Source organism: Cricetulus griseus, chromosome 2 (assembly GCF_003668045.3).
Source record: "Cricetulus griseus strain 17A/GY chromosome 2, alternate assembly CriGri-PICRH-1.0, whole genome shotgun sequence".
Lineage (NCBI taxonomy): Eukaryota > Metazoa > Chordata > Mammalia > Rodentia > Cricetidae > Cricetulus > Cricetulus griseus.
The window spans coordinates 4,171,824-4,197,398 of NC_048595.1; the positions used below are offsets into that span (position 1 = coordinate 4,171,824).

The 25,575-nt window shown below is 50.2% G+C and overlaps 2 protein-coding genes across 7 annotated transcripts in view; one reads left to right on the top strand and one right to left on the bottom strand.

Annotated features, from left to right (window-relative positions):
- Acot7 (acyl-CoA thioesterase 7) overlaps positions 1–13,724 on the bottom strand; it is an 87,027-nt gene extending 73,303 nt beyond the window's left edge. For 2 of the 6 annotated variants that reach the window (XM_035439364.1, XM_027398367.2), the window contains exon 1: positions 6,632–6,982. In XM_035439364.1, coding sequence (XP_035295255.1) covers positions 6,632–6,804 — 173 coding nt within the window. In that variant the 5' untranslated portion in view covers positions 6,805–6,982. Of the gene's footprint in view, positions 1–6,631; positions 6,991–12,964; positions 13,006–13,501 lie in introns of those variants that run through there. The other 4 variants (XM_027398369.2, XM_027398372.1, XM_035439365.1 and 1 more) reach the window with 4 other exon arrangements.
- On the top strand, positions 13,661–14,506 carry LOC118238386 (basic proline-rich protein-like). Its single transcript, XM_035440503.1, has one exon. It carries the CDS (start codon positions 13,661–13,663, stop codon positions 14,504–14,506), a length of 846 nt encoding a protein of 281 aa, XP_035296394.1.
- Positions 14,507–25,575: the final 11,069 nt, after the last annotated feature.

The following is a 25,575-nucleotide window of genomic DNA, read 5'->3' on the forward strand; positions in this document are numbered from 1 at the left end:
TTAGAGCCTATGCCTCAGGCTTCTCGGGCATGGGGATGTAACTCTTCTGCTCCCTGTTCCTGGCAGCAATGGGCTGATACCTCTGAAACTGTGTCGTTGAGCCTCCAGAGACCCTGTCTTAGCAAGAAAGAAGTGGAAAGAACTCCCCCTACACACACACACACACACACACACACTTACTTAAAACATCGAGGAAGCCACACTTATCTTTAACATAGTCACCAGCCCCCTTACAAGTGTGAGCGGTTTCCCAATACTGTTTCCACCCAGTGGACAGTGGGATAAGGTCCAAATCTGAGTTCCAAAAGAAATGTTAGCTGATGAGAGATCACCATATGGACACTACAGCTAATTACCAGACTCTGAACACTGAGTACAAGATGGCAGGAGGCCACAGACTCGTAAGAACTCGACAAGCTAACCCAGAAAGAAAATTCCAGCTACTGCTTGAAGGGCTAAGGAAACCAGTGAGGAAACTGAAGACTTGGAAAATGAACAGTCTTGTGTCTCTGCACTTCTTACAGCTTCCATAGAGGGAAACACCCCAGCACCAGGGTTGGAATCTCCCATCATCACTGTCTCATCCCTAGCTACTTGTGGGGCATTTAAGCAAAGAAGTAAAAACCTCAACTGTGACAGAATATTATTTTCAGGTGTGTGACTTTTGTTTATGCTGAATTTGTTTAACTCTGTGACGCTGTGATTCTTTGCCTGTCTAAAACACCTGGTGGTCTAATAAAGAGCTGAATGGCCAATGGTGAGGCAAGAGAAAGGACAGGCGGGGCTGGCATGCAGAGACAACAAATAGGAGCAACAAGGGAGAAGAGAAGAACAAGGGAGGAGGAAGGCAGGGCCACCCAGGCACATGGAATAAGAAGGAAAGTAAGATATGTAAGAATAAGAAAGTTAAAAGCCCAGAGGGAAAAGGCAGGTTAATCTAAGAAAGGAAAAGCTGGCTAGAAACAAGCCTCCCTAAGACCAGTCATTCATAACGGAGCATAAGCCCCTGTGTGTGATTGATTTGGAAGCTGGGAGGCAGACCCCACAAAAAGCTAAGAGTAAAACATCACACAACACCCAGCAGTGTGGGGCTGGAGAGATGGCTCAGGGGTTAAGAGCAATGACTGCTGTTCCAGAGGTCCTGGGTTCAATTCTCAGCAACCACACGGTGGCTTACAACCATCTATAATGAGATCTGGCGCCCTCTTCTGGCCTGCAGGAATACATGCAGACAGAACACTGTATACTAAATAAATAAATCTTTACCTGGGCGTTAGTGGTGCTCACCTTTAATCCCAGCACTCAGGAGGCAGAGGCAGACAGATCTCTGTGAGTTCGAGGCCAGCCTCGCTCCGGTCTACAGAGCAAGTTCCAGGATAGGCTCCAAAGCTACACAGAGAAACCCTGTCTCAAAAAAACAAAAACAAAAAACACTCAGCAGTGTGACTTGAATCGGGAGAGAAGACCTGACGCTTACAGAAGGAGTAGGTCAATGTGGGAAACAGAGCTGAACCTGGTATCTAAGGATTCCAGGCACCGTGCATTTAATTCTTCTGTCTTTGCAGAGACGTCTGAATGTGTTCTTTTGCTCTATGCAAATAAGCATAGAGCCACCATAGAAATAAGCTTAGGGCCACCAAGACTGTGGGAGCTGAGGGAGCCCTCAGTGACTGTATATGGAGCAGATACGGTCCAGAAAGCCTTTGTATTATTCAAGGACCGGTGTAAACACAACAATCTTCATCCACCTGCCTAGTACCCGTGCCTATAATTACCTACGGGAACAATGAGGCTTGTGGTCAGGTATTCACAACCATTTTGTATATAACAGCCAAAACCCCCACAAGAAGCCATTCACCTGTCACTTGATGGTGTTCACATGCAATGCTACCCAGCCACAGAGAAGGACAGACATAGACATAAAACCACAGAGATGAAGTACAGACCCTGCACATGCTAGGAAGGTGTGTGTGTGTGTGTGTGTGTGTATGTGTGTGTGTGTGTGTGTGTACACCTGCCACATGTGAGCAGGTATCTGTGAAGGACAAAAGAGGGCATTGGATCCCCGGAGCTGGAGTTGCAGGTGGTTGCCAGGTGTCCCCTGTGGATTCTGGGAACCAAACCTGGATCCTCTGTTAGAGCAGTAGTCCCATACGACTGGTTTTTTGAGACAGCTCTCACTGCAGTCTGGACTAGTTTTGAACTCGTGACACTGCTGCCTATGCTCCGAGTTACAGACATACATCACCAAACTCATCACTCAACCTCCACTTGTATCAAGTTCTAGGAAAATGAAAACCACAGCCCAGAAAGCAGCCAGCAGGTGCCTGAGGGTGGGAAGGCAAGAGGTGGTGTCTTAGACAGTGTTCTGCTGCTGTGAAGAGATGCCAGGACCACAGCAACTTTTCACAAAGAAAGCATTTAATTGGAGCTTGCTTAACAGTTTCGGAGGCTTAGTCCACCACTGTCATGGCAGGAACACACCAGTGGACACCGTGTTGGGGAAGCTAAGAGTTCTACATCCAGATCCCAGGGCAACAGGAAGAGAGGGCGGAGCCACTGGGCCTGGCTTGGACGTCTGAAACCCCCAGAGCCCACCCCCAGGGACACACTTCCTCCAACAAGACCACACCTTCCAATCCCTCTCAGGTAGCACCACTACCCAATGACCACGAATTCCAACATATGAGCCTATGGGAATTACTCCCATTCAAACCACCACAGGTGATGAGGAATAAAACTTAACAGGAAGGAACTCCCAAGGTTGATGGCCTGTTCCTTATCTTGACTATGGCCTGGCCTTGCAGGCATATATGTATACAGGTCAAAGTTAAGCAAATATCAAATTAAATGGGTGCAACCATACAAATTATACCTCAATAAAGTAGTCTAAACAAATACCAACTGCACTCCCACTGCCCCTTCACGGAATCCTATGTCTTTGGCAGGTGCCTTTGGTTTCAGATTGACACACTGGCCCTGGGTGTGCTCCCAGAATTCAGCCCATTTCAGGAAATGCAATTATGTCACAGGAACTGAGACTTAGCACTTGGGCCAGAAGCACAGTGTTCCAAGCCCTCTGGGTCCCCTGACATCCAGGAAGGACAGCACTAAGAACACTGTCGCCTTGCACTAACAGGCACCACGATGGCACGTGGCCCCCAGAACACCTGGACATAGTAGTACACACCTGCAATCCCAGCAGCTGGGAAGCAGAGGCAGAATGATCAAAGCCAGGCTGGTCTATAAAACAAATTCCAGGCAAACCAGGGCTACCTAGGGAGAGCTGTCCCAGGTGTCAGATGACGGGCAGGGATGGCCATGGGCAAAGCAGCAGGCTGGAGCATATTCCCAGAGCAGCCCCAAGAATGAGGAATGAGACCACTCCAGTCTCACTCTGAGTGTCAAGGGACACACAGAGAGGTGGCCTGTGGAGAGACATTGACACCCACAAACAGGTACTGTTGCCAACAGCACAGGGGTCCAGCAGCTGAGGCCAGTGCTCTAGCGGTAACACTACGACACCCTAAGTCATCACTAAGCCCCTAGAGCCAAAGTATCTTCACCTGTAAGAGGTGAACGCAGAGCTGATTGATGATCTGGAGGATGAGACTCCCAACACGGTGCCTTGTCCCTCCCACCTTGGAAGTACTAGCATGATTTCCAAAGTTACCATTTGCTGAGGACAAGATTGCCGAGTCAACGTTCAAAAGGAGAAACCGAGTCTGGCCTTGGAACAGTTAGCTGAGGAGGAGACGAGAATCCGGGCTTGGGGAGGCTCCGCTGGTAAAGTATTTGCCACAGGAGCACAAGGGCTTGAGTTCAGATCCTGAGACCCACGTAAAGCCAGACATCTACAACCCAGCATGGTGAGATGTGGGCAAAGACAGCAGAGTCCCCAGAAGCCTGTGGGCTGGCTGGCCCGGTGTACACAGTTCCTTACTAAAGAGCATACACCAAGTAATTCAAAACAGATCTAGGCCTAGGGTCTGTTCTGAGTTACTTTTTGAATGCTCTATAGGTAAGGGACAGTTTTACTAAACTTCGGCATATCTCCTACCACTGATTAAGGCTATTCTTTTCCTCTCCAATGCTTTTGGTGTCTTTGTTGTAGATTGTGTGTGTGTGTGTGTGTGTCTGTGTGTGTGTGTGTGTGTGCGCGCGCACATGTGGGTCCATGTGAATGTGTGTGCGTGCGCACATGTGGGTCCATGTGAATGTGTGTGCGCGCGCACATGTGGGTCCATGTGAATGTGTGCGCGCGCACATGTGGGTCCATGTGAATGTGTGTGCGTGCCATGTTGTGCCCATGAGGTCAGAGACAGCCTCAGGTGTTGGTTCTCACCTTCCACCTTGTTTGAGACAGGGTTTCTTATTCCCTACTGTGATTTCAAGGCCAGCCTGGTCTATGTAGCTAATTACAGGACAACCCAGGCTATAAAGTGAAACCTTCTCTCAAAGAGTAGGGAGGAGTCAGAGGAAGTGTGATAAAGTGCTGCTCTTCCAGAGGACCCAAGTGCAGTTCCCAGCCCCACATGGCACCACAACCTCCTAGGACTCTAGCTCCAAGAGGCCCAACACCCTTTTGGACTCTGAGGACACCTACACACATGATCTACACACATAACATACATAAATTTAAAAACAATAAACTATTTTTTTGGTTTTTCAAGACATGGTTTCTCTGTGTAGCTTTGGAGCCTATCCTGGCACTCGCTCTGGAGACCAGGCTGGCCTCGAACTCACAGAGATCCACCTGCCTCTGCCTCTGCCTCCCGAGTACTGGGACTAAAGGCGTGCGCCACCAATGCCCGGCTAAAATAATAAACTTTTTAAATTTTTTTATTTAACTTTATTTTATGTGCATTGGTCTCAAAGTATCCCCTGGAACTGGAGTTACAGACAGTTGTGAGCTGCCATGTAGTTGCTGGGAATTGAACCCAACGCCTTTGGAAGAGGCGTTTTAACCTTTGCTCTTAACCGCTGAGCCCTCTCTCCAATTTATTATTTTCTAGGGGAAAAATAATAAATTTTGAAGAACGAGGAGGAGGAAAGGGAGGGGAGAGAGGAGGGAGGAGGGGAGGGAGGAGGGGAGGGAGGGGGGAGGAGGAAGGAGGAGGAGAAGAGGAAGAAGCCACCGCTGCCAAGTGTGGTGGCACACAGCTTTAACCCCAGTACTTGGGAGGCAGAGGCAGGAGGATCTCTGTGAGTTCCAGGCCAGCTACAGCATGTGGTCCAGGCCAGAGCTATTCCACAGAGAACCCGGTCCCGGAAAAAGACAATGGCATCTGAGTCATCAGGGGAGTGCCAGCTGGAACTGCAGTGGGACAATACTGCACACCCACTAACAAGCAAGTGCTGGCAGCTGTGGGGACACTGACCCCTTCAGCACGCTGGGAGACATAATACAGCCAGGTCCTGTGGAGCCACCTGCATGCCTCAAAGCCTGACTTGAAATAACCAGGTAATTCATTCTCTCCCAAATGAGCTGTTTCTGTGCACACCACCTCTGCTGACAAACATCAGGTGACAAGTTTCCACCCTTCAACTCAGGTCCTACAAGTCACTGTCATTCTGCCGCCAACCCCACAGTCCCCAGAGACCACGCACTTCAGACACCTGATACAAGTCCACTGGTCACAGTCAGTCATCTAAATCAGTGTTCCCACAAGCCCCTCCTCAATCTGCTAACTGGGGAATTTCCTGCAGGCACAGGGCACTCTACTGGGTCCTGGTGCTGGGGAGACAGGTGCAGAAGGCAGTTTGGAGACAACCTGAATTACAGTAAGGCTCTATCCCCCCAAGAAAAGACGATTTCCTTTTTTTAAATGAAGGACACAACGAGGACCAGCCACACTGATGCAGTGGCTGCCACTGGGAAGCTGGAAGATAAATGTTGACCTCAGCATAAGGGGATTTCATGATTGATCAAGTCATTGGTCATGGGTGATTAACTCAAGCCAAGAACCTCCCCCACCCCGGTAGCAAGTAACGGGGTGGAGCCAAAAGTTCAAACCCTCCAGTCCTTCCTGCAAGTCTTCCTGGGCCAGCCCCCAGTCATCTCATTAGCATACAAAGACACATTCCTGTCACTCCAAGAGTTTCAAGAGCTAGAAGACCCTATCATTGCTTTGCAAAACTGATGGTGACATCTCAGGGAAGGTGCTAAAGCCACCAGGTTGTGAACTTTAGTGGATAAAATGTAGGCATGTGAATTACATCCCAACAACGTTTCTGCAAAGCTTAGGGAAATGAAAGCCCATTCATCCAGGACCAAACAGGGCATGCGCAGAAGCTGCGGCATCTCTCGGCCACCTGGAACAGCCGCTTGGAAGAGGGCCTGGACCTGAGCCAGCACAGCTGCTGGTCATAGGATGTGGTGATCTCCAACCACACCCAAAGGAATTCATGTCTAGGAAGGCCCCAGCTTCCTACAGCCTGGAGCCCAGGAGCCTCCACTGGTCCCCAAAAGGACAGCAGCAAGACCGGTTTCAATGGATGACTACCTATTGACAAGAGGCAGCTCACCAACCCCATTCCTAAGGATTTACAGCCTACACTCTTGCTGTGCCTGAAGCCTAAGCCCAGGAGCAGAGTCCCTGAGGGAGTAGATTAGCATCAGTCACCCTACCTTCCCATGGCGATGATACAATGTCCAGACATTTGGAGATCTGCTCTGGTCCTGACAGCCCTCATGGGAGCCCAGTGTCTTCCTTCCCTGAGCCCCTGGCCTGTCTCCAGGCTCCAGGAGGCTACCTGCCTCCCCACCTCCCAGAGGCGCAGAGTCCTGGCAAACAGCTTCATCCTGTGGAGTGGGACAACCCGTTTATCTTCCCTCTCAGCAAAAGGCTTAGCTGCTGTGTCCACCACTCGGCACCGGCTTAGCGATCCGAGTGGCCTCCTCAAGGGAATCCAGCCGGCTCCTCTTTCCACCACTAGTAAGTAAGTAGGCAAATGAGGGAGGAGCAGGCAGTCAAGCTGGTGGGTCTGTGCCTGCAGCCAGTGATGCAAGCAGCTCACGAGGAGGTGTGAAGTCACTCAGCCTTGCCTTACCTCTAGGAGGGAGATAAGGGGGAGGAGAAACAAAGGCACCACCTATCTGCAGGACTGACAGACAGAGCTCCCTCTAGGACCCCCAATCTCCAAGAACTTCAAGCGGAGCTTCACCCTTCTTGGCTTATGCCAAGTTGAAGCACAGGTCCCACCTGGGCCAAAAGATCCTCAGCAAGGCTCGGCTGCCAAGTAGGGCAGAGGTGCTGGCTGAGCACGAAGGCCGCGGAAGTTCAGGAGGACTACAAAGTGCTGCAGTGGGGCAGGACCACAGAGGAAGCAGGGCTGGAGGCTGGACTCCGCCCTCACACTCTGAGGCTGAGGCTTGAGAGCTGGTGTTTTCTATTTTCTACTCTCTACTGTGGAAAAAAACCAAAGGCTTAGAAGAGTCCCTTGCCCCCCTGCCGCCCCCCCCCACCCCCGTGTCAATTCAACTGCCTCTGGGCCACCACTGGTTTCCTCTCTGCTCTCAGCACTCTCCAATGCCAGGTTATCTTGCAGCAAATCCCAGACAACATGGTCTGCCATCCTCTCTAAAACACAGCTCCTTCTGAGATCCACCACAGGCTAGGTGGACCACATTTGTCCTCCCATTTACTAGAGGGCTTAGGAAGCAGAGGAAGAGGCTCACTTGAGGCCAGAATTTCAGGATAGCCTGGGCAGCACAGTGAAGTCTCACACATACTTTTGATTTGTTTTGTTTTTATTCTTATTTGGGTTTTTTTGAGACAGGGGTTCTCTGTATCTTTGACTGTCCTGGAACTTGCTCTGTAGACCAGGCTGGCCTCGAACACAGAGATCTGCCTGCCTCTGCCTCCTGAGTGAGTCACCATGCCCCACACCCCCACCCTGACTGTTTTGTTTTTAAAGACAGGGTCTTACTATGTCACCCTGGCTCACCTGGAACTCAACTATGTAAGCCAGTCTGGCCTCAAAATCACAGAGATTCCCCAGGCTTCCTCTGCCTTCCAAAAGCTGGGATTAGAGTCATGCACTACCAGGCCTGGCTTTCCATTTTTAAATAAGTAAACATATAAATAAGTAGATAAACCTAGAACATATACTAAAAATCCCTCAGCCTCATCAAACATCAAATGACTGTTCCCATGCCCTAGATTACATCCCAACACCTGTGAAATCTGCCTGGCACCATGTGTGTTCCAAGGACAACACGCAGATCACTCACCAAGTTTATGGGGCAAGCACGCTGGTCTCTACTTAACATTTAACAACATTAATTATCATACTTTAAAAAGAGAGAGAGAGAGAGGTCTCATCACACAGTCCAGTTGGCCTTCTGCCTCTGCCAGCCATACAATGGAAAGACAGGTGTGTGTCACCTCACACTAAGGGTTTTTCTAATTTACTTTAATAATTTTATTATGCGTAGAAGAGGGGGTACATGTGAGTGACAGTGCCTGAGAAGGCCAGAGGCATTGTCTTTTCTCAAGGTAGAGTTAGAGATGGTTGTGAGCCAACTGACATAGATGCTGGGAAAGACCAGCAGGCATTCTTTCTTTCTTTTCTTTTCTTTCTTCCTTTTTTTTTTTTTTTGGTTTTTAGATCAGCAAGCATTCTTAACCACCAAGCTATCTCTCCAGTCCCAAGAGATTTTCTTTCTTTCTTTTCTAAGACTCTCTCTGGCTGGACAGTGGTGGCGCACGCCTTTAATACCAGTACTCAGGAGGCAGAGGCAGGTGGATCTCTGTGAGTTCGAGGCCAGCCTGGTCTACAGAGCAAGTTCCAGGACAGCCTCAAAAGATAGAGAAACCCTGTCTCAAAAAAAAAAAAAAAAAAAAGAAAAAAAAAGAAAGAAAAGAAAAGAAAAAACAAAAACAAAAACAAAAGACTCTCTCTCTAGCCTAATAGGGGTTTTGTTTGTTTGTTTTCGAGACCATCTATGCTTCGATGAACCTAGAACTTACTGTGTACCCCAGCCTGGCCTTGAACTCAATCCTCCTGCCTCATCCTCAATTGAGGGAATGGCTATGTCTGTGGGATTAAAGGCTACACTGTCCAGATTTCAAGGAACTATCCATAAATACTTAAAATACTATCCTGTTGACTCTACTGAAGTGTTACTTTCTGGCTCTGACGTTTACAATGGTGACCAGCCTTCCCAGGTATTGGGAAACAGGTACCCGGTGGGGTGGACCACATACTAGCTCCCTTCCCAGGAAGCCTCCAAGAGTGAAAAACAGCACCACGATGGGGGAAGAGGGTTCAAGCAAGACACCTATGGGGTCAGCCCTGTGGAGAACCCACCTGAAAGGACCAACCCTGCACATAGGTCCTCTTCAGGAGAAGGCATCTCTGGGCTGGAGAGACGGCTCAGATGTTAAGAGCACTGCTGCTCTTCCAGAGGACCTGAGTTTGTTTCCCAGCACCACATGGAGCTCACAACTGTCTATAACTCCAATCCAGGGGATGCACATGTGGTATATAGACATGTGTGCAGACAAAACATCCATAACATAATCATAAGTAAATAAAAGTTAAATAAGTAAGAGCAGGCACCTCTGGTCTGAATGATACCAGGGAGCTGGCTAGTTGCAGGGCAAAGTCTGAGTGACACCAGGCTACCTTGAACACCTAACAGGGCAGTGGTAGACTCAGGAAATCCCCAACACAGTCTCACTGGGCTACACAAAGTGTCTCTCCATCAGGGCCCATACATCCTTGCAGGAAGGGAGCCAGCACTGTCCTTTATGGAATGTGCAGAACAGATTCTGTTTTTGTTAATTCCACCTTCAAGCCAGACCAGGCTGCACAGGGGGAAATTCACATCCACTGAGCTAATCTTGGCTGGGGTCTTGCAGACTCCAGGTAGCACTGTGGGTATTCACCATCCACATCATAAAAAGCATCCTGGCTCCCAGGAAAATGCTTGGCAAATCAGTGTCTCTGAGAGCAGGACAAGTAAAGTGAGACAGACCCTGAAGATGTCACACCCCTAACCCCAAACAGATTCCAAAGCCACGAAATTCAGCACTCATGAGGCTGGGGCAGAATGCCAAGGACAAGGCTAACAAAGTGAAACCCCACCTCAAAATAAATAAATAAGTGTAAGACTGGGGCGCCACATGGTAATGGTGCAGGCTTTTAATCCCAGCACTCAGGAGGCAGAGGCAGGCAGATCTCTGAGTTTGAGGCCAGCCGGTCTACAAGAGTGAGTTCCAGGACAGCGAGGACTACACAGAGAAGCCCTGTCTTGAAAAGCAAACAAACAAACAAACTCCCAAAAAAGACTAAAAGATGGATGTCATAAATAAATTGCAAGAAAGAACTAGGATAGAGTAATTCAGAAAGACACCCAGTATGGACAACTTGCTTACACGCACGCAAGCATATATGTGCCCACATGAACATGTACAAAAGGTTCCAAGCTATGGGCCTCCTAGGCCATCTTATACCAAGGCCCCCTCCACAGCACATTGCTTGAAAGATGACTACCTATTTGCAACCGATTAAAGGATAGGGGATAACAATGGCCCACCCAAAGACCTAGTTCTCAAAGGGACGGATCCCTTTGTAAGGTCATGTTTATACAGCAGGAAGTGGGACAAAGGTACCGGTCCTCACAGTGACAGGCACTGTACCATCTCCAATTTACAGATAAGAAAATCAAGGTCAATCGAGATTATGCTCTGAGATCAGGGAACTGATGTAAACCACACAGGCAACCAACCTCCAAGAGTGGAGCCCAGGCCAGCAGCCTCCTGAGCTCCTGTCCCACTTTCCACAGAAAGAAAGCCCGATGACTCTGGTGCCAGCCATCCTACCAGGCCTGGCTACACTTCTTCTTTCTTTTCTTTTTCTTATTTTAAATTTATTTGTTTGAGTTTTTTGAGATAAGGATTTTCTGAGTAGCTCTGGCTGTACTATAACTCTGTAGACCAGGCTGGCCTTGAACTCAGAGATCTGCCTGTCTCTGCCTCCTAAGTGCTGAGAGTACAGCACCACACCTGGCTTGACTCTTATTCAATACTCAAACCCAAGAGAACAGGGACACAGGAAAGTTAAGCAGTGGGCTTCCAGGTCCCCCAGTTACCAAGGGCAGAGGCTACATCCATCCCAGGCCTATAGCCACACCCCACACTTTTTAATCTCTGCAGGGGCTGTGTGCAGGTGTGTGTGCAGGTGTGGTGTGTGTGCAGGTGTGTGTGCAGCTGTACTTGTGTCATGGCATGAGTATGGAGGTCAGAGAACCACCTCAGGCACGTCACTTAGATTGAGGCAGGGTCTCACGTCGGTATCAGGTTCCGGGCAATATCTATCTGGCTGGCTAGTCCCTGAGCTTCCAGGAATTTGTCTCCACTTCCCACCTTGCTGTCGGGGCACTGGAGTTCCAGGCACACACTACCTTGTCTGGTTTTACATGGCTTCTGAACTCAGGTCCCATCTCCCCAGCCCCTACACCTGTCTCTAAACCTTCTGTCCTTCACAGCTTTGCAGCTGAAAGTGGAGGATGACAGGAACCCATCTAGACAGACAACACTGTCTCTCCTAAGACAAGGACTAAACTTCCCATTGCTCGGTGTGCTCCTCGGAGGTGTCTGGTGAAGTCTTGTTAAATTCATGGGTTGGATGTGCCAGGCAAGAAGTTTCCTCTTTCAATGTGTTGGTTCACATGTCCTTAAAGGGCTCCCCACTCTGCTAGGTCCACTCTCCAGTGCCCCCAGGTTTCTCTGGGCCAAACCGAAATGACCACAGTCAACTTCACAGCCCCACCTCCCTTGGCTGTCATGCTTTGCACCCGGAACATCTCAGCCAGGCTTCCTGGCCACAAACCCCTTCTGTCACTTACAAAAAAAATGTCACTGTGACTCTGACAGCTAGAGGTGGCCCTGTGGGGTACAATAAGAAAAGACATTTGTGAACATATGATAAAGTATCCAAGCTACATAAAAAATCCATCAGCTATGAGAAGCTAATGGGAAAAGAGTCTAGTCACCAACCACCCTGATGGTGTTAAGCAGGAGCCTACTCTGAAGCTCCTGCAGCTGGGTGGCTTTGCTGAGTTACTCAATTCCCTCCTCCACACAGCAGGATGAAGGGCACTGCCATTTAAGCCTCCCAGGAAAGGTAAAGATAGGACACAAACAGGTTATTTCCAAACAATGAGGCCCAAGACCCCTAACAACCAGCATGTTCCGAAGAAGACCTGTAAAATCTCCAAACACGAGTAACATGTACTCTTGGTCCCCAGAGAGTTCAAGTACAAGAGCCAGCGCAGCCACATAGCCAATAAGGAAACAAGAGAAGCAGGGCTCCCCTAAACATACGCTCTCCAGGAGGTCAAAACTGACCTTGAAGCCAGGAAAAAGGCCTCTGCCAGGCCAGAATGTGGGGTTGAGAGCTATGAGCTCCAGCTATCCCAGCAGCAACATCCACAAGAAAGAAGGCTGCCCGTGGTGGGTATGGCTTGGACGCAAGGTCAGGGTGGTGCCCAGCGTCCAAACTGAAGAGCCCACCCCCAAAACTCTCACTGGTGGCAGTGTGGCAGACACGGCATTTGCCCTGAGGGCACAGTGCCCCACCCCCGGCCCTTACTGAGCTGGTGTGTAGAGATGCCAGCTTGCCTATGCTTCAACTTCTGTGAACGAAACCGCAGGGTAACCTTGAGGCTGCCCTCCCTGCCTGCCTTCTCGGGGAAATGAGTTTGCTCATCAGCCCCAGCTTCCTGTGGGGACCCACATCTAAGCAGCACCCCCAATGGAGCAAGACTGGGGAGGATGCCTAGTTTAGAACAACCCTTCACCCCTATTGTGTGAGATGACCCACTCACTCCCTTTCCGGGACAATAAAGCGTTTGAAGGGATGAGTTCTTCCTTCTAACACCTGCTCTCCTCACAGCTGAGGCGGGGCTCTGCAGGAGCAGTGGGTCTGGGCCTGCTCTCCCGGAGGCACCCACCCATACGTGCTCCCACGGCTGAGCATCTTCTTTCCGAAGCCCGCAGGAGGCTGGGCTCAGACTACCAGGCGCCGACCCGGGGTGGGGCAAGCCCTGTAGGACGCATCAGAGGACGGCGGATAGACCCTTCGCCCTGTTCCTCTGCCCCTGCCCGGCTTCCTAGAGCGAACCTCCTCAGCATTGCGGCCGCCGCCCTTGGGATGCAGCCAGAGGCCGGTGGGAGGAGCCGGTGAGGCGGCTGGGTTGTGTAGCACGGCGTGGAGCATCCTTGAGAAGGGTACGCGGGGGTCCATGGTGGGGACCGGGAAAAGGATCCAGGACGGGTCCCGGGAGACAGTCCTGGGCCTGTGTCCAAAACACAGGGGTCCAGGGCGGCTCCCAGGGCCGGGGTCCTGGGAGCGTGGAGTCGGGCAGGGCGGCCCAGTATGAGGGCGAGCCTAAGTACCAGCATCGCTTCAGCCGGCTCCGGCGCGAGCGAGCGAGCGAGCGAGCGAGCGAACAGGGAAGGGTTGGCTCGGGGACGAGCCTCCATCTTACCGGCAGATCTGGATCGCGGACGGCGTGTCGGTGGCGGGGCCTGACATCTTCTCTGCGACGGCGGACGGCGGCGGGAGCTGAGAACAGGTGTCCAGCAGACCCGGCGCCGAATGAATGAGCCTGGGAGGCGCCATGGAGGGGGAGGAAGGAGGCGGAGCCATGGCTCCGGCGAGGCGGGGCCTGCGCAGAGGCGGCGAATCACGCGCGGCCGCCCCCTGGAGTCCCCGCCCACGCCCAGGCCCCTCCCCCCTCCCCTGCCCAGAGGCCTCCACGGCCGTAGGCGCCGGCGGGGGCGGCGAGCTCCGGCGGCGGCGGGGCGGCGGTCGGACTCCACTTCCAGAAGGTTCGATGGCGGTTGGGTGGCGCGCGCCCGCCGGCTCGCCCGCCCGTCCCTCCTGCTCACCGCACGCGCCGGCGCGGAGCAGGCGAGCGGCCGGCACCCGGCAGGCCGGAGGCCGTGCGAGCCGCGGAGCGTCCCCGGAGCGCGTGCGTAGCCGAGCCCACGGCGGCGGCGGCGGCGGCGGCGGCCGGGTGTCTGCGGGGCGTTCCTGGGCGCCCGCGCGGCGATTCGCTGCCCAGCCGGGCCGGCCACCCGATGAGGTCACCGGGGGAGGCCCGGCCCGCCCCGGCCCGGCCGGGAACGGTGCCCGCCAGCCGCGTTCCTACCCCTGCGCCCGGACTAGGCCTCGGGACAGGCATTGGCTCGGGTTGCCGACCCGGAACTCACGGGACACTGACGGCTGCAGACGCTGCCCAGGACCGTCGCCCCCCCCCCCGCCCCGGACCCCTGCTGACCCTCCCCCACCCCGAGGGCTGCCTCTCCCAAAAGACACCCGGAGAGCCCCAAGCGCACCTGCTGCCCCAAAGCTGCCTGTGAGGCCTAGAAACCGAGTCCTTCCGAGTTGCGAGCCACAGAAGCCAAAGAGGGGAAGTGTGGACACCCCTGCATGCTGCCATTGCAGAGAGCTTTTGCGCCCCGGGCAGTCTCCCAAGAAAATTGATTAACACCCACCCGTTAGCAGAACTTCTGCCCATTTACACTAAAGCGTCACAGCCCTGAAAGAGCTGACACCCGCATTACCAGGTGCCAGCAGGAGATGGAACTTTGTGACACAGGCTTTGCCCAGCGGGCACGTGTTAGCACACCCCAGCCTTCCCTGGGATTTCACCATTTATTATTCAAAAAATACAGTTTTTTAGGGCTGGGAGTAGAGGGTTAGTGGTAGTGGCTTCCATCCCCTGTTCTCCCAGCATTTCAGTATGAATTGAGCAAGCCCTCCAGGGGTTGTGTACTATTAAAATGTCACACGCCTTTAATCCCACCACTCAGGAGGCAGAGTCAGGAGGATCTCTGTGAGTTGAAGACCAGCCTGGTCTACAGAGTGAGTTCCAGGACAGGCTCCAAAGCTACAGAGAAACCCTATCTTAAAAATAAAACACTTCCTCTTACTGGGTCCAGATCTGAGAGGAAGCTGTAGCTAAGCATAGAACGTTCCTTACTTGCTAACTAGGTCTAACAACACCCCCCCCCAAAAAAAACCTGTTGTGAGAAGTAAGTGGCCTCGTGAACATACAGCATCAGAAAGGATAATACGATGGGGTTCTCTAGGCTAGAGAGATGCCTCGGAACTAAGATTTATTATGTATACAGTGTTCTGCCTGCTTGTATTCCTGCAGTCCAGAAGACGGCACCGGACTACCTTACAGATGGTTGTGAGCCACCATGTGGCTGCTGGGAATTGACCTCAGGACCTCTGGAAGAACGAGCAGTGCTCTTAACCCCTGAGCCATCTCTCCAGCCCTGCCTTGGAACTTAACTGCTGTTCTGGTACAGGGCCTAGACTCGGCTCCAGCGACCACGTTTGTCTGTAACACTGGATCCAGGGGACTTAATGCCTCCTTTGAGCTTTTTCTGGCTCCTGCTCATACACACACCACACACACACAAATTTTAGAAATAAAATGTGACTGCGTCAGGGTTTTGTTGCCTGCAATCCTACAGTAGTACCCTTTATATAAGGTTCTAAAGCCAAGTTGTAAGCTGTGGTGGGAACAGAACAAGGATTCCCAGTGGGGAAGACAAGACTGGAAAGAGGTGCCAGGCAGGCCTCTGGGTTGATGATGGTAGTCCAGGACTATCTAGAGTGTGTTAGTCAGGGTTCAGTACAATAACAGAACTTACAGAATGAATCTCTCTGTACCTATAGAAAGGGGGGCGATGGCTGCCTGTAAACTGAGAGTCCAAGAATCCACGAGGCTGGGTGTCCCAGCTGGTCTTCAGGATGTCACCACATCCCACAGAAGTGGACTCCAATGCAGTGAAGGAAGGGACTTGATCACCAGTAGGACAAAAGCTTCCTCTTTCCACATCCATGTAAGCTTCCAGCAGAAGGCATGGCCCCAGGTCAGAGGTAGGTCTTCCTGCCCCAAAGATCCAGGTTAGAAGTGGATCTCCCCACTGCAAATTAAGCAAAACCCCTCACTGGTGTACCTTCCACTTTTGGGTTTTAGTCAATTCCAGGTGTAGTAGACAACCAAGAATAGCCATCACATAGGGTTTCAGGTAAATTTTTCAAAGCCCACGGAATATAGAGCCAAGGTATATACATCACTAGAACTGTGTGTGAGTTTCTCAAGAGAAATTGTCACATGTGCCGGCACATAAAAACATTGTGAAACAGGGTGGGGCTGGAGAGAGATAGTTCAGTAGGTAAGAGCACTGGCTGCTATTCCAGAGGACCCGGGTTCAATTCCCAGCAACCACACGGCAGCTCACACCTGTCTGTAACTCAGTTCCAGGGGATCTGACACCCTCAAAACAATGCACATAAAATAAAATTAAATTATTAAAAAAATACTGTTCCTGCTCCTTAAATTCACTTTGAATGCATCAAAGAAATAAGAAAGGATTCCGTTTTGGGTACAGAAGTGGCATGCTGGTTAAGTTTTGTCAACTTGACACCAATGAGTCCTCTGGGAAGAGGGAAGCTCCATTGAGGAGTCATCTCCACAGTGGTCTGTGGGAATATCTGTAGGGCAAGGACAGCTGCAGGGGCTCCATCCCTGGGCTAAACCGCCCTCTGTTGCTTGGCAGCAGTGTGGTGGGTGTGCTAGCACCCTCTCTGCAGCCTCTCACTTCCCTCTCTGAGTTGGTTTTCTGTTTTCACACTACTAGACCCTTCCTGTCCCTCAGTGCCAGCAACACTTCCAAAATGCTGCTTGCAAACACTGCTTCCTGCCTTGGGGGTATAGCTCAGGGGTAGAGCATTTGACTGCAAACACTGCCCCCACCCTCCTGCCTTCCCATTCCCCTGTGGAGAAGTCACCTTCCCGACTCAGCAGAGCTGAGCGGTGATCTCTTTGCTCTGGGAGCCCTTCTCTCTCTCCTAGCTCTCCCTCCACACTCCGACACCTGTATTCATCCCCCCACCAGGGCCAAATTCTTCCTTCTGCTGTCTTCCATTCCCTCTCCACCCTCCCACCCCAAACAGCCTCTCGTGATTTAGTTCTCCCCTACATGGCACAACGCTCCAGCCAGCCTAGCCTGTCCCCCAGCTTCCAGACCCATGGAATACATTAAGAAAGGTGTTTTTATTTTTGTGGTGGGATATTTGTACACTGTGTGAAGATGTGTTGCTGTGATTGGTGTAACAAAAAGCCAAATGGCCAATAGCTAGGAGGAGAGTATAGGCAGGAATTCTGGGCAGAGAGAGAACTCGGGGAAGAAGACAGACTTGGAGCAAGCAGGATGAGTAGTCGTACAGAGATGAGGTAATGTGCACCATGGAAGAATGCAGACTAAAAAAATATGGGTTAGTTTAAGTTGTAAGAACTAGTTAGAAACGAGCCTAAGCTAGGCCAAACTTCTTTTTGGTTTCGTTTTTTGAGACAGGGTTTCTCTGTGTAGCTTTGGAGCCTGAACTCGCTCTGTAAACCAGGCTGGCGTGGAACTCACAGAGATCCGCCTGCCTCTGCCTCCTGAGTGAAGGCCAAACTTTTATAATTGATAATAAGTCTGTGTCATTAGTTGTCAGTCTCGACGAAAAAGTACTACTACACATTTTCATTTTTTTTTAAGCATGAAAACAGTTCCGATACGTAATCCGGGCCAGCATCAAACTCTCCATCCTCCTGTGTCAGCTCTCCAGAGCTGAGGCACAGGTCCACGCCATAGTGTTGAGGCTGGAGACATAGCTCAGGGGCAGCCAGCATTTGCTGCTGCTCTTTACAAAGTTCCCAGCCCCCTGCTGGGCAGGCAGCTCACCACCATCTCTAACTCCAGTTCCAGGGGATCCCATGCCCCCTCCTGGGCTCCTCATGTAGTGCATTCACTTAGTGGGTTTACAAGCCCAAAAGACACCCACACACTTCAAATAATAACTTGTAAAGGGATTTGTTCAGTGCCTCTCATGATGGGGTTTCCTGGATGGCCCATCAATGTTTGTCTGCATGCTAGAGAGACAGAGAACCTGGTAGCTGCCCAGTCCATGAAACTGGGTACCTCAGTGGTCCCAACCTGAAGCTTCCAGTCTTTGTTCCACATTGGAAGGTTGAGAAGGGATCCTGGTGTCACTGGAGGGTGGCAGCCACAGAAGCAAATGCCCTCCTCCCTCAGGAGGAAGGTGGTCGGACAACATTGAGTTCTTTCTCCTTGAACTATCTGGGCTGCCCTGTTGAAGTGTCCCCAAAGACACTTTGAGACACAAAGAGGAGTGTCTCTTAGGTCAATTCTGAATCCTTTCAAGTTGACAATTAACACATACTTAACTACATTAAGCAGGGAGTGTCTGTGTGTGTGTGTGTGTGTGTGTGTGTGTGTGTGTGTGTGTGTGTGTGTCTATTGTGCGAAGCAGGGAGTGTCTGTGTGTCTGTGTGTGTGTGTATGTGTGTGTCTGTACTCGGCACTCACTCACATGTGCTGATAGGGCTCAAACCCACCATGTCAAGAGTGTGTAAGACAAGCCTTCTGCTACCAAATTGTACTTGTAGCCAATAGGTACCATTGTAGGGTAAAGACCTGGTCCTTGTAGAAGTTTGAATTCACATTTTTCTGCCACAAAAACAACTGAATGAGTGTGTTTCCTGGGAATGTTCAATGTGGCCACATGGCATGTCCATCTGAGTGGCGGCTGCACTCCAGGGCCCAGGAAAGGATCCCAGAGATATGTACAGAGCCCTCGCCTCAGCTTGCTTCTTCCATCTTTGCATGGAGTGCAGGACCTTGAGAGCCTAAAGGAACAGCTGGCCAGCCTGTGTGTGACAGTCTCATTAAGGCCCCCTGGGGAACCAAACAAGTAGAAGACCTCCTGGGGCCAGGAAGGCACCAGGAACTGGGTAACACAGTACAGACTAAGAGAAAATGAGCCCCACACCAGGGTGTGTAACCTTGGGTGAGCTCTCAACCAGCTGCACCTCAGTTCCCTCAGTGTGTGGAGAACACAGGGGTCCTGCCCATGGAGTTTCGCTGAGGAGTAATCAAATGGACATTTTTTTAGGCACTTGGAAAGGGCTATGTGAGCCTTCGCCCAAGTCTGGAGCCACAGGGATCGGTTGATAAAAGGATTCAAAGAGCCTAAAGCAGGAAGAAGACACTCCCTGACGCTGCCCGATTCCATGCAGCCAGCAGAGCACCCTGACCTTCTCCCCACAGGGCTCATCTGTCCTCCTCAGTGTGTGTGTATGTCTGTTGTATTTTGTTTCTGGATTTATTTTTCTCTCTCACCTCAGAGCAATTATGTGTTGGGATGAGGTGGAGAATGAGGAAATGAAGACACACCGGAATAAACACTTATTGAAATGATATTTCACACACCTGTTTTTGAAGCCCCTTGTCGAACGAAGCACTGGTGTTTGCATTTGAGATAAGAGTTCCGGCATGGAGGAACTGCAGAAAGTTCTCCTCCCCACTTGCATTTCCTCAAAAGTTCAACTGCTTGTGTAAACACCACGAAGAGTTTCCCAGGCATGCCATGTTATGCAGCTTCTATGACGTTTATGTTTGTCCTCGGATCATTCATTCACTTGAAAACCTACGGAGTTCTTGAGTTTGAGACAATCAGCCGGCCAGCACCACTTCTACCTTCTTTAGCTGTGGAGAGCTCAACAACTCACCCTCAAGGCAGAGAGTCCTAACTGCAGAACACAGCCACTTTGCTGGCTTCACACAGTGAGTGTAAGACTTGGTGCAACAACCAAACTAAACTGGACTCTAAGAGTAGGAGTGACTCATAGGCAGCTGGACTCCAGAAAGACCCCTGTTGTGCTTTTGCTATTTGGAGAAAACGACACTTCAAGATTGGGCCCCCTGTACACATCCCTTGCTGGGCAAGATCCCACCAGTATGCTGCCAGCAGGGAAGCTATGTAACTGCTAAGGACTCCCCTCACTCACTGCTTCGGGGAGCAAGGACCCCGACCTCGTGATACCCAGCTCCTAGCTTAATCTTTAGTCACATCCTCCACCCCAAGAACAAACCACTTGAGAAACTTAAGACTAATGAAGGACTCTTCAAAATAGGACATGTTGTCCAAGAGGAAAAGAATAGAGAGTCACTACATGAAGAAACCGCCATGAGTCTGGAGTAGGATTGTATTCATTTCCCAAAAGAAGTGTTTAAACATCACTTCTTGGGACTGGAGATATGAGTCAGCCATTAAGAGCACTGGCTGCACTTCCAGAGTTGCTGAGTTCAGTTCCCAGAACCCACGTGGCAGCTCACAACCATCTCTACCTCCAGTTCCAGGGGATCTGACGCCTTCCTTCTGACCTCTGTAGGTTTACACGTGTGTGTTACTCCTACATTTATGCAGACAAAACATCCAGATGCATAAAGTAAAATAAGATAGAAACCAAACTTTAAATCTGGAGTTATTGCCACGTGTGGTGCCTGAAAATTGACCAAGTCAGTTTCAAGGTCCCTTTCTCTTAACATCCTTGGTTTAGACTGAAAGCAACGAGACTCTGGGTTTGTGGTTTGTGGCGCCACCTAGAGGCAGAGTAAATTTCTACACCATCTGGCAGCTCGATGAGGCCAGATGCCACCTCCAAACATTTCTTGGTTCAAAAGACTTTTGTAGGGCTGGGGAGATGGCTCCCTGCAGCTTTTTGTAGGGCTGGGGAGATGTCTCTGCACAGCTGTTGCTCCTTCAGGGGACCCTGGTTCGATTCTCAGAGCTCCCCTGAAACTCGAGTTCCAGGGGTCTGATGCTCTCCTCTGGCCTCAGAGGCACTGTGTGCAAGTGGAATACATTCATATATGCAGACAAAACACTCCTACACGTTTTTTAAAAGTGAACAGGGACTGAGGAATGGGGTTGACCCATTCTGGCCTGCACCCACAAAAAGAGAGACAGAGGAAGGGAGGGGGAACCATGGGAAAACAAAAACAGAGCCTGTTCTGGCTTCTGAATGTAAATCACAAGTTACAGTAACAGGAAATTAATTACTGTTGGGCACCAATGCCACAGAAATTAATTTCCATTAATTACTGGAATCCATTCTCTCCTCGGTTAACGGCCTCTTGGGCAAAGAACTGCCCCCACCTCGACCGCTGACTTTGAACATGCTGTCCTACTGTGCTTGCAGGAGATAAACTTAGAAAACTGCTGAACCTTGCCAAGTCAGGGTAAGACAGTCTTTCTACCTCCCTGCTTCTGTGTTGGTCTGTCAGATACTCTAGGCCTTAGCCAAAACTGGTTGCCCCTGTGCTGCTGTGAGACTTTGGGTGACTGTTCAGGTAGCCTGCTGTTTCTGCCTTGGTCACATGTTTGTAAGTTGCTCGCCTGCGCTTCCTGCCTACCCTAGTATTGCTATCCTCCTTCTCAGTTCTCCGATGAGGCTGAAGATCAGACTGTCACAATTATTAGATACAAGACTTAAACTTTCCAGCTTATGACAACTCTATGGCAATCTCTGTTATGCCTTCACCCTAGGACTGGATATAGAGCTCTTGCCATCTGCTCTATGCTGCTTCCCTGGCAATAGGTCTTAAGTGTGTTGTTCTTACTTCTCCTTCTCCTAGAGCACACTTGATATTTGCCATCTTTGTATACAGTTTCAGATCAAGCCTAAATCTTTTTCTTTAGACTAAAAGGAGAATTGAAGTGAGAGATCCACCCAGCCTCACCTATGGTACTGACCACACCCATTTGGGTATGATCACAGGGGTGTACATGAGCATGCAGTATTTGGTCTGCTCTCTCTTGGCTCCAATCAGGTCACGGAGAGCAGTCTGGGTGTGGATCCTCAGAGCTGGAACTTTCCAGTCATCGGTTTCTTATGTAAGTGACTTCTCCCCAATAAAATTAACCTATAAATAACCAAGTCCGGTGTATCTTAATCTGTGCTGCTACAAACAGGAAGTAACAAGATGAAGGTGACAGAGCACTTACCTAGCATTCTGAGAGGTCCCGGGCTCCATACCCAGCAAAGCCAAGTAAACAAGACCTAAGAATCCAGAGCTGTGCAGCATGACCCATCTCCAGGCACCTCCTACCTGTGTGGCCTCAAATAAGTGTCAACCTCTCTGTGGTTCAGATAAAAGGGGGTGGGGAGATGGAGCGGGTGAAGCACTTTCTGTGTGAGCATCAGATATCAACACCATGTCAGACGTGTGTCTGTAGCTAGCTCTGGGAGTGGAGATGGGTGGATCCCAGGTGCTCAGTGACCAGCCACTGCAGCTTACACAGTGAGCCCCAGGCTCAGGAGAGACCCTGTCTCAAAATACAAGGTGGAGCCATGGCAGAGTTGGAAAAACGGCTCACTTGTTCTTGCAGAGGACCTGCATTTGATTCCCAGCACCACACACCAACTAAAAATTTATTTTTATATTATTATTTTTGTTTGGTTTTGGTTTTGGAGACAGGATTTCTTGGTGTATCTCTGGCTGTCCTGGAACTAGCTCAAATTCACAGAGATCTGTCTGCCTCTGCCTCCTGAGTATGGGGATTAAAGGAATTCACCACCACTGCCCAACGCTAAATATTTTTTAATGTAAATAGGAGTATATGAACTAAGGTTGTATATGAAAAAGCCTTATGGAAACCCAATGATTTGTAAACTAATTGGAAAATAAAATTTAAATAAGAAAAGAGCCAGGCATAGGAGCACACACCTTTAGTCCAACACTGGGGAGGTGGAGGCAGATGGATTTCTGTGAGTTGAAGGCCAGCCTGTTCTAACATAATGAGTACCAGGGAAGTCAGGGCTACATAGTGAGACTCTGTCTCAAAATTAATTACTGAATTAATTGGGGCTGGAGAGATGGCTCAGCAGTAAGGAGCACATACTGCCCTTGCAGTTCCCAGAACTCACATCGTATGGCTCACAACTGCCTGTAACTCCAGCTTGGAGGGGTCTGGTTTCCTCTGAGGCATCTATAGTCACGAATGCTCACACCCACACACAGACATTTCTGTACACAGCATTAAAAATAAAATAAGCTGTGAGTTCGAGGTCAGCCTGGTCTACAGAGTGAGTTCCAGGACAGCCAGGACTGTTACACAGAGAAATACTGTCTGGAAAAACTAAACAAACAAATAAATGAATAAATAAATAAAATAAGCCTGGGGTTTGGGGGGTGGAATTTATCTATTTGTTTGTTTTTGAGACAGGTTTCCTCTATATAGCTATGACTGTCCTGAAACTCACAGTATAGACCAGGCTGGCCTTGAACTCACAGAGCTCCATCCATCCACCTGCCTCTGCCTCCCAAGTGGTGGGATTAAAGGCATGTGCCACCATATTGCCAGCTAAAATAAATCTTTTTAAAAAATGCTTGTGTCCCATAATTTTGTCCAGTTTTGGGCTAATATTGGGGGGGTTCTTTATTTTTTAACACATTTAATGTGACTGGGCTAAATTCAAATGCTTAGTATGAATATTTAATACATGTTTGACTTGCTGGTGTCTCAAACTATTATGGGTCTACCAGGTTGTAATCCTCCCCCACCTCCCACTGCCGCCAGGGTGAGTGACATCTGGGTCAGACAAAAGCATTAGAAGAAATCTCTGAAGGGTCCCAGGAAGGTGTCAGATGATTGCAAAGGGACCATGGGGGAGGGGCAGGACTAGAGTTGTGGCTGAGCAGGATCTACTCCAGTCCTGTTTCCTTGGCACCTCTCCTTACTGTGGGAGGCTGACTGCGACTGGGACACCCATGGGGCTGAGCAGTCAGGCTCCGTGGTGCGAGGCTGGAGGTCAGCCAGCAAGTGAAGCTAAGATTTGTCATGGAGTCTGGATTGGTCACTCTGGGATTCAGCAGAGGTGACATCGGTGCCAACCAGGCTGTGAAGATGTCACTGAGCCACTGTTGACCAAACACAGATCTAAACCTGGGAACTCACTTCTGCTGCTGAGTTCCCTGCCATCCTGCCTGCATGCTGCCGTAATTCCTCTGCTCTGAGCAGGTCCCTCGGGGCTAAGATTGGATGGTTATAAGCACTAAGCTGTTCTTTCGTCATTCAGGTCCCCAGGGCCTGTGTACACTGGGCTAATTTAATTTGTGGGTACCTCGGAGCTTTGCTCACCTTAGCTTTTACCCTTCTCTTTTTAAAGGTGGTCTTATGTAGCCCAGGCAGGATAATCCTGACCTTTTGACCCTCCTGCCTCCACTTTTGAGTACTGGGATAACCAGTTTGCATACCACTGACAGTTCATTTCCCGCTGGAGATCAAACCAGGGCTTCATGCTTCTAGGTAAGTACTCCCAACTGAGCTACAACCCCAGGCCGCCTGGATTTAATTGATAATTGACTGTGGCTGTACCTTGGTAGAACAGCCAACTAGCCAGGCTGCTTACCTTTTAATGGTCCTTAAGAGACTTCCTGTTGACTCTGGTGGGTTTCTTTTCTCCCTCCCTCCCTCCCTCCCTGCCTCCCTCCTTCTGTCCTTTCTAAGTCAGGATCTTGCTATGTAACCTGGGCTAACCTGGGACTCAATATATAGATCCAAGCCAATCCTAAACTCAGAGAGACACCCACACACACACCTCTGAATCCCAAGTGCTGGGATCAAGGGCGTGCAACACCACACCCTGTCCTTCTGTTGGCTCTTCTGGTGGATCGATCACTAGCTAGGGATAGCTTGTATCACTTCTGCATGCCCTCCACAGTCTTCCTTTCCTTTTAACAGTGCTGGAGTAAGTAGTACCTGCTCACCACCAGCCTTCCTGTCCGTGTGTCTCTGGGGAAGTCTGCTCCCCAGAGAGCTCAGCTATGTAACTTTCCAAAGGACTGCAAAATGCCTTTCATCCAGATATGCCGGGTTACCTATCACTCGCTACCTGGTGATTTTTCCAAACTTTGGCTTTTATGATGGAGCTGTCATGACTTTGTGTAAATGCATTTCCTTTCTCTTGAGTACAGATCCTGGAGTAGAATTGTTAAGTCATAGCTAGTCTGGTGATGCCTGTAATCCTCGAACCCAGGATGCTGAGGCAGGAATATCTTAAATTCAAGGCCAACCAGACTGTATGTATATCAACACCCATACAGCATCTCCCTGCCTTTTGGTAATCTCAAGATTACTTTGAAGGGAGAGCAGGGATTGAGGCAGGGTTTCTCTGTGTAGCCCTAACTGTTCTGGAGCTCACTCAGTAGACGAGGCTGGCTTTGAACTCAGAGATCCACCTTCCTCTGCCTCCCAAGTACTAAGATCAAAGGCATGTGCTGCCACACCCACTTTAGGCTTCAGATTTTTTAAAGACCAGTTTTACTTCATGTGTATGATTTGCCTGTGTGCATGTACATGAAGTGTGTGTGTGTGTGTGTGTGTGTGTGTGTGTGTGAGAAATGGTCAAAAGAGGACACTGAAACCCCTGGAACCTGAGTTACAGAGGGTTGTGAACCATCTGGTTCACTCTGGGCCATCTGGAGCTTCTGGAAGAACCGCCAGTGCTGCTAACCAGGTGGTCAGGGCCGCCAGTGCTGCTAACCAGGTGGTCAGGGCCATCAGTGCTGCTAACCAGGTGGTCAGGGTCATCTCTCTGGCTCCCAGATCTACTCCTTTCGCCTGTTTAACCTACTTACATACAAGTCTGCAAGGGAACTGCTGCTTGTTGACACAACCCAGCACCTG

Excerpts from the sequence above, each read along its gene's own strand:
- LOC118238386 (XM_035440503.1), top strand. The coding sequence starts at position 13,661 with ATGGCTCCGGCGAGGCGGGGCCTGCGCAGAGGCGGCGAATCACGCGCG.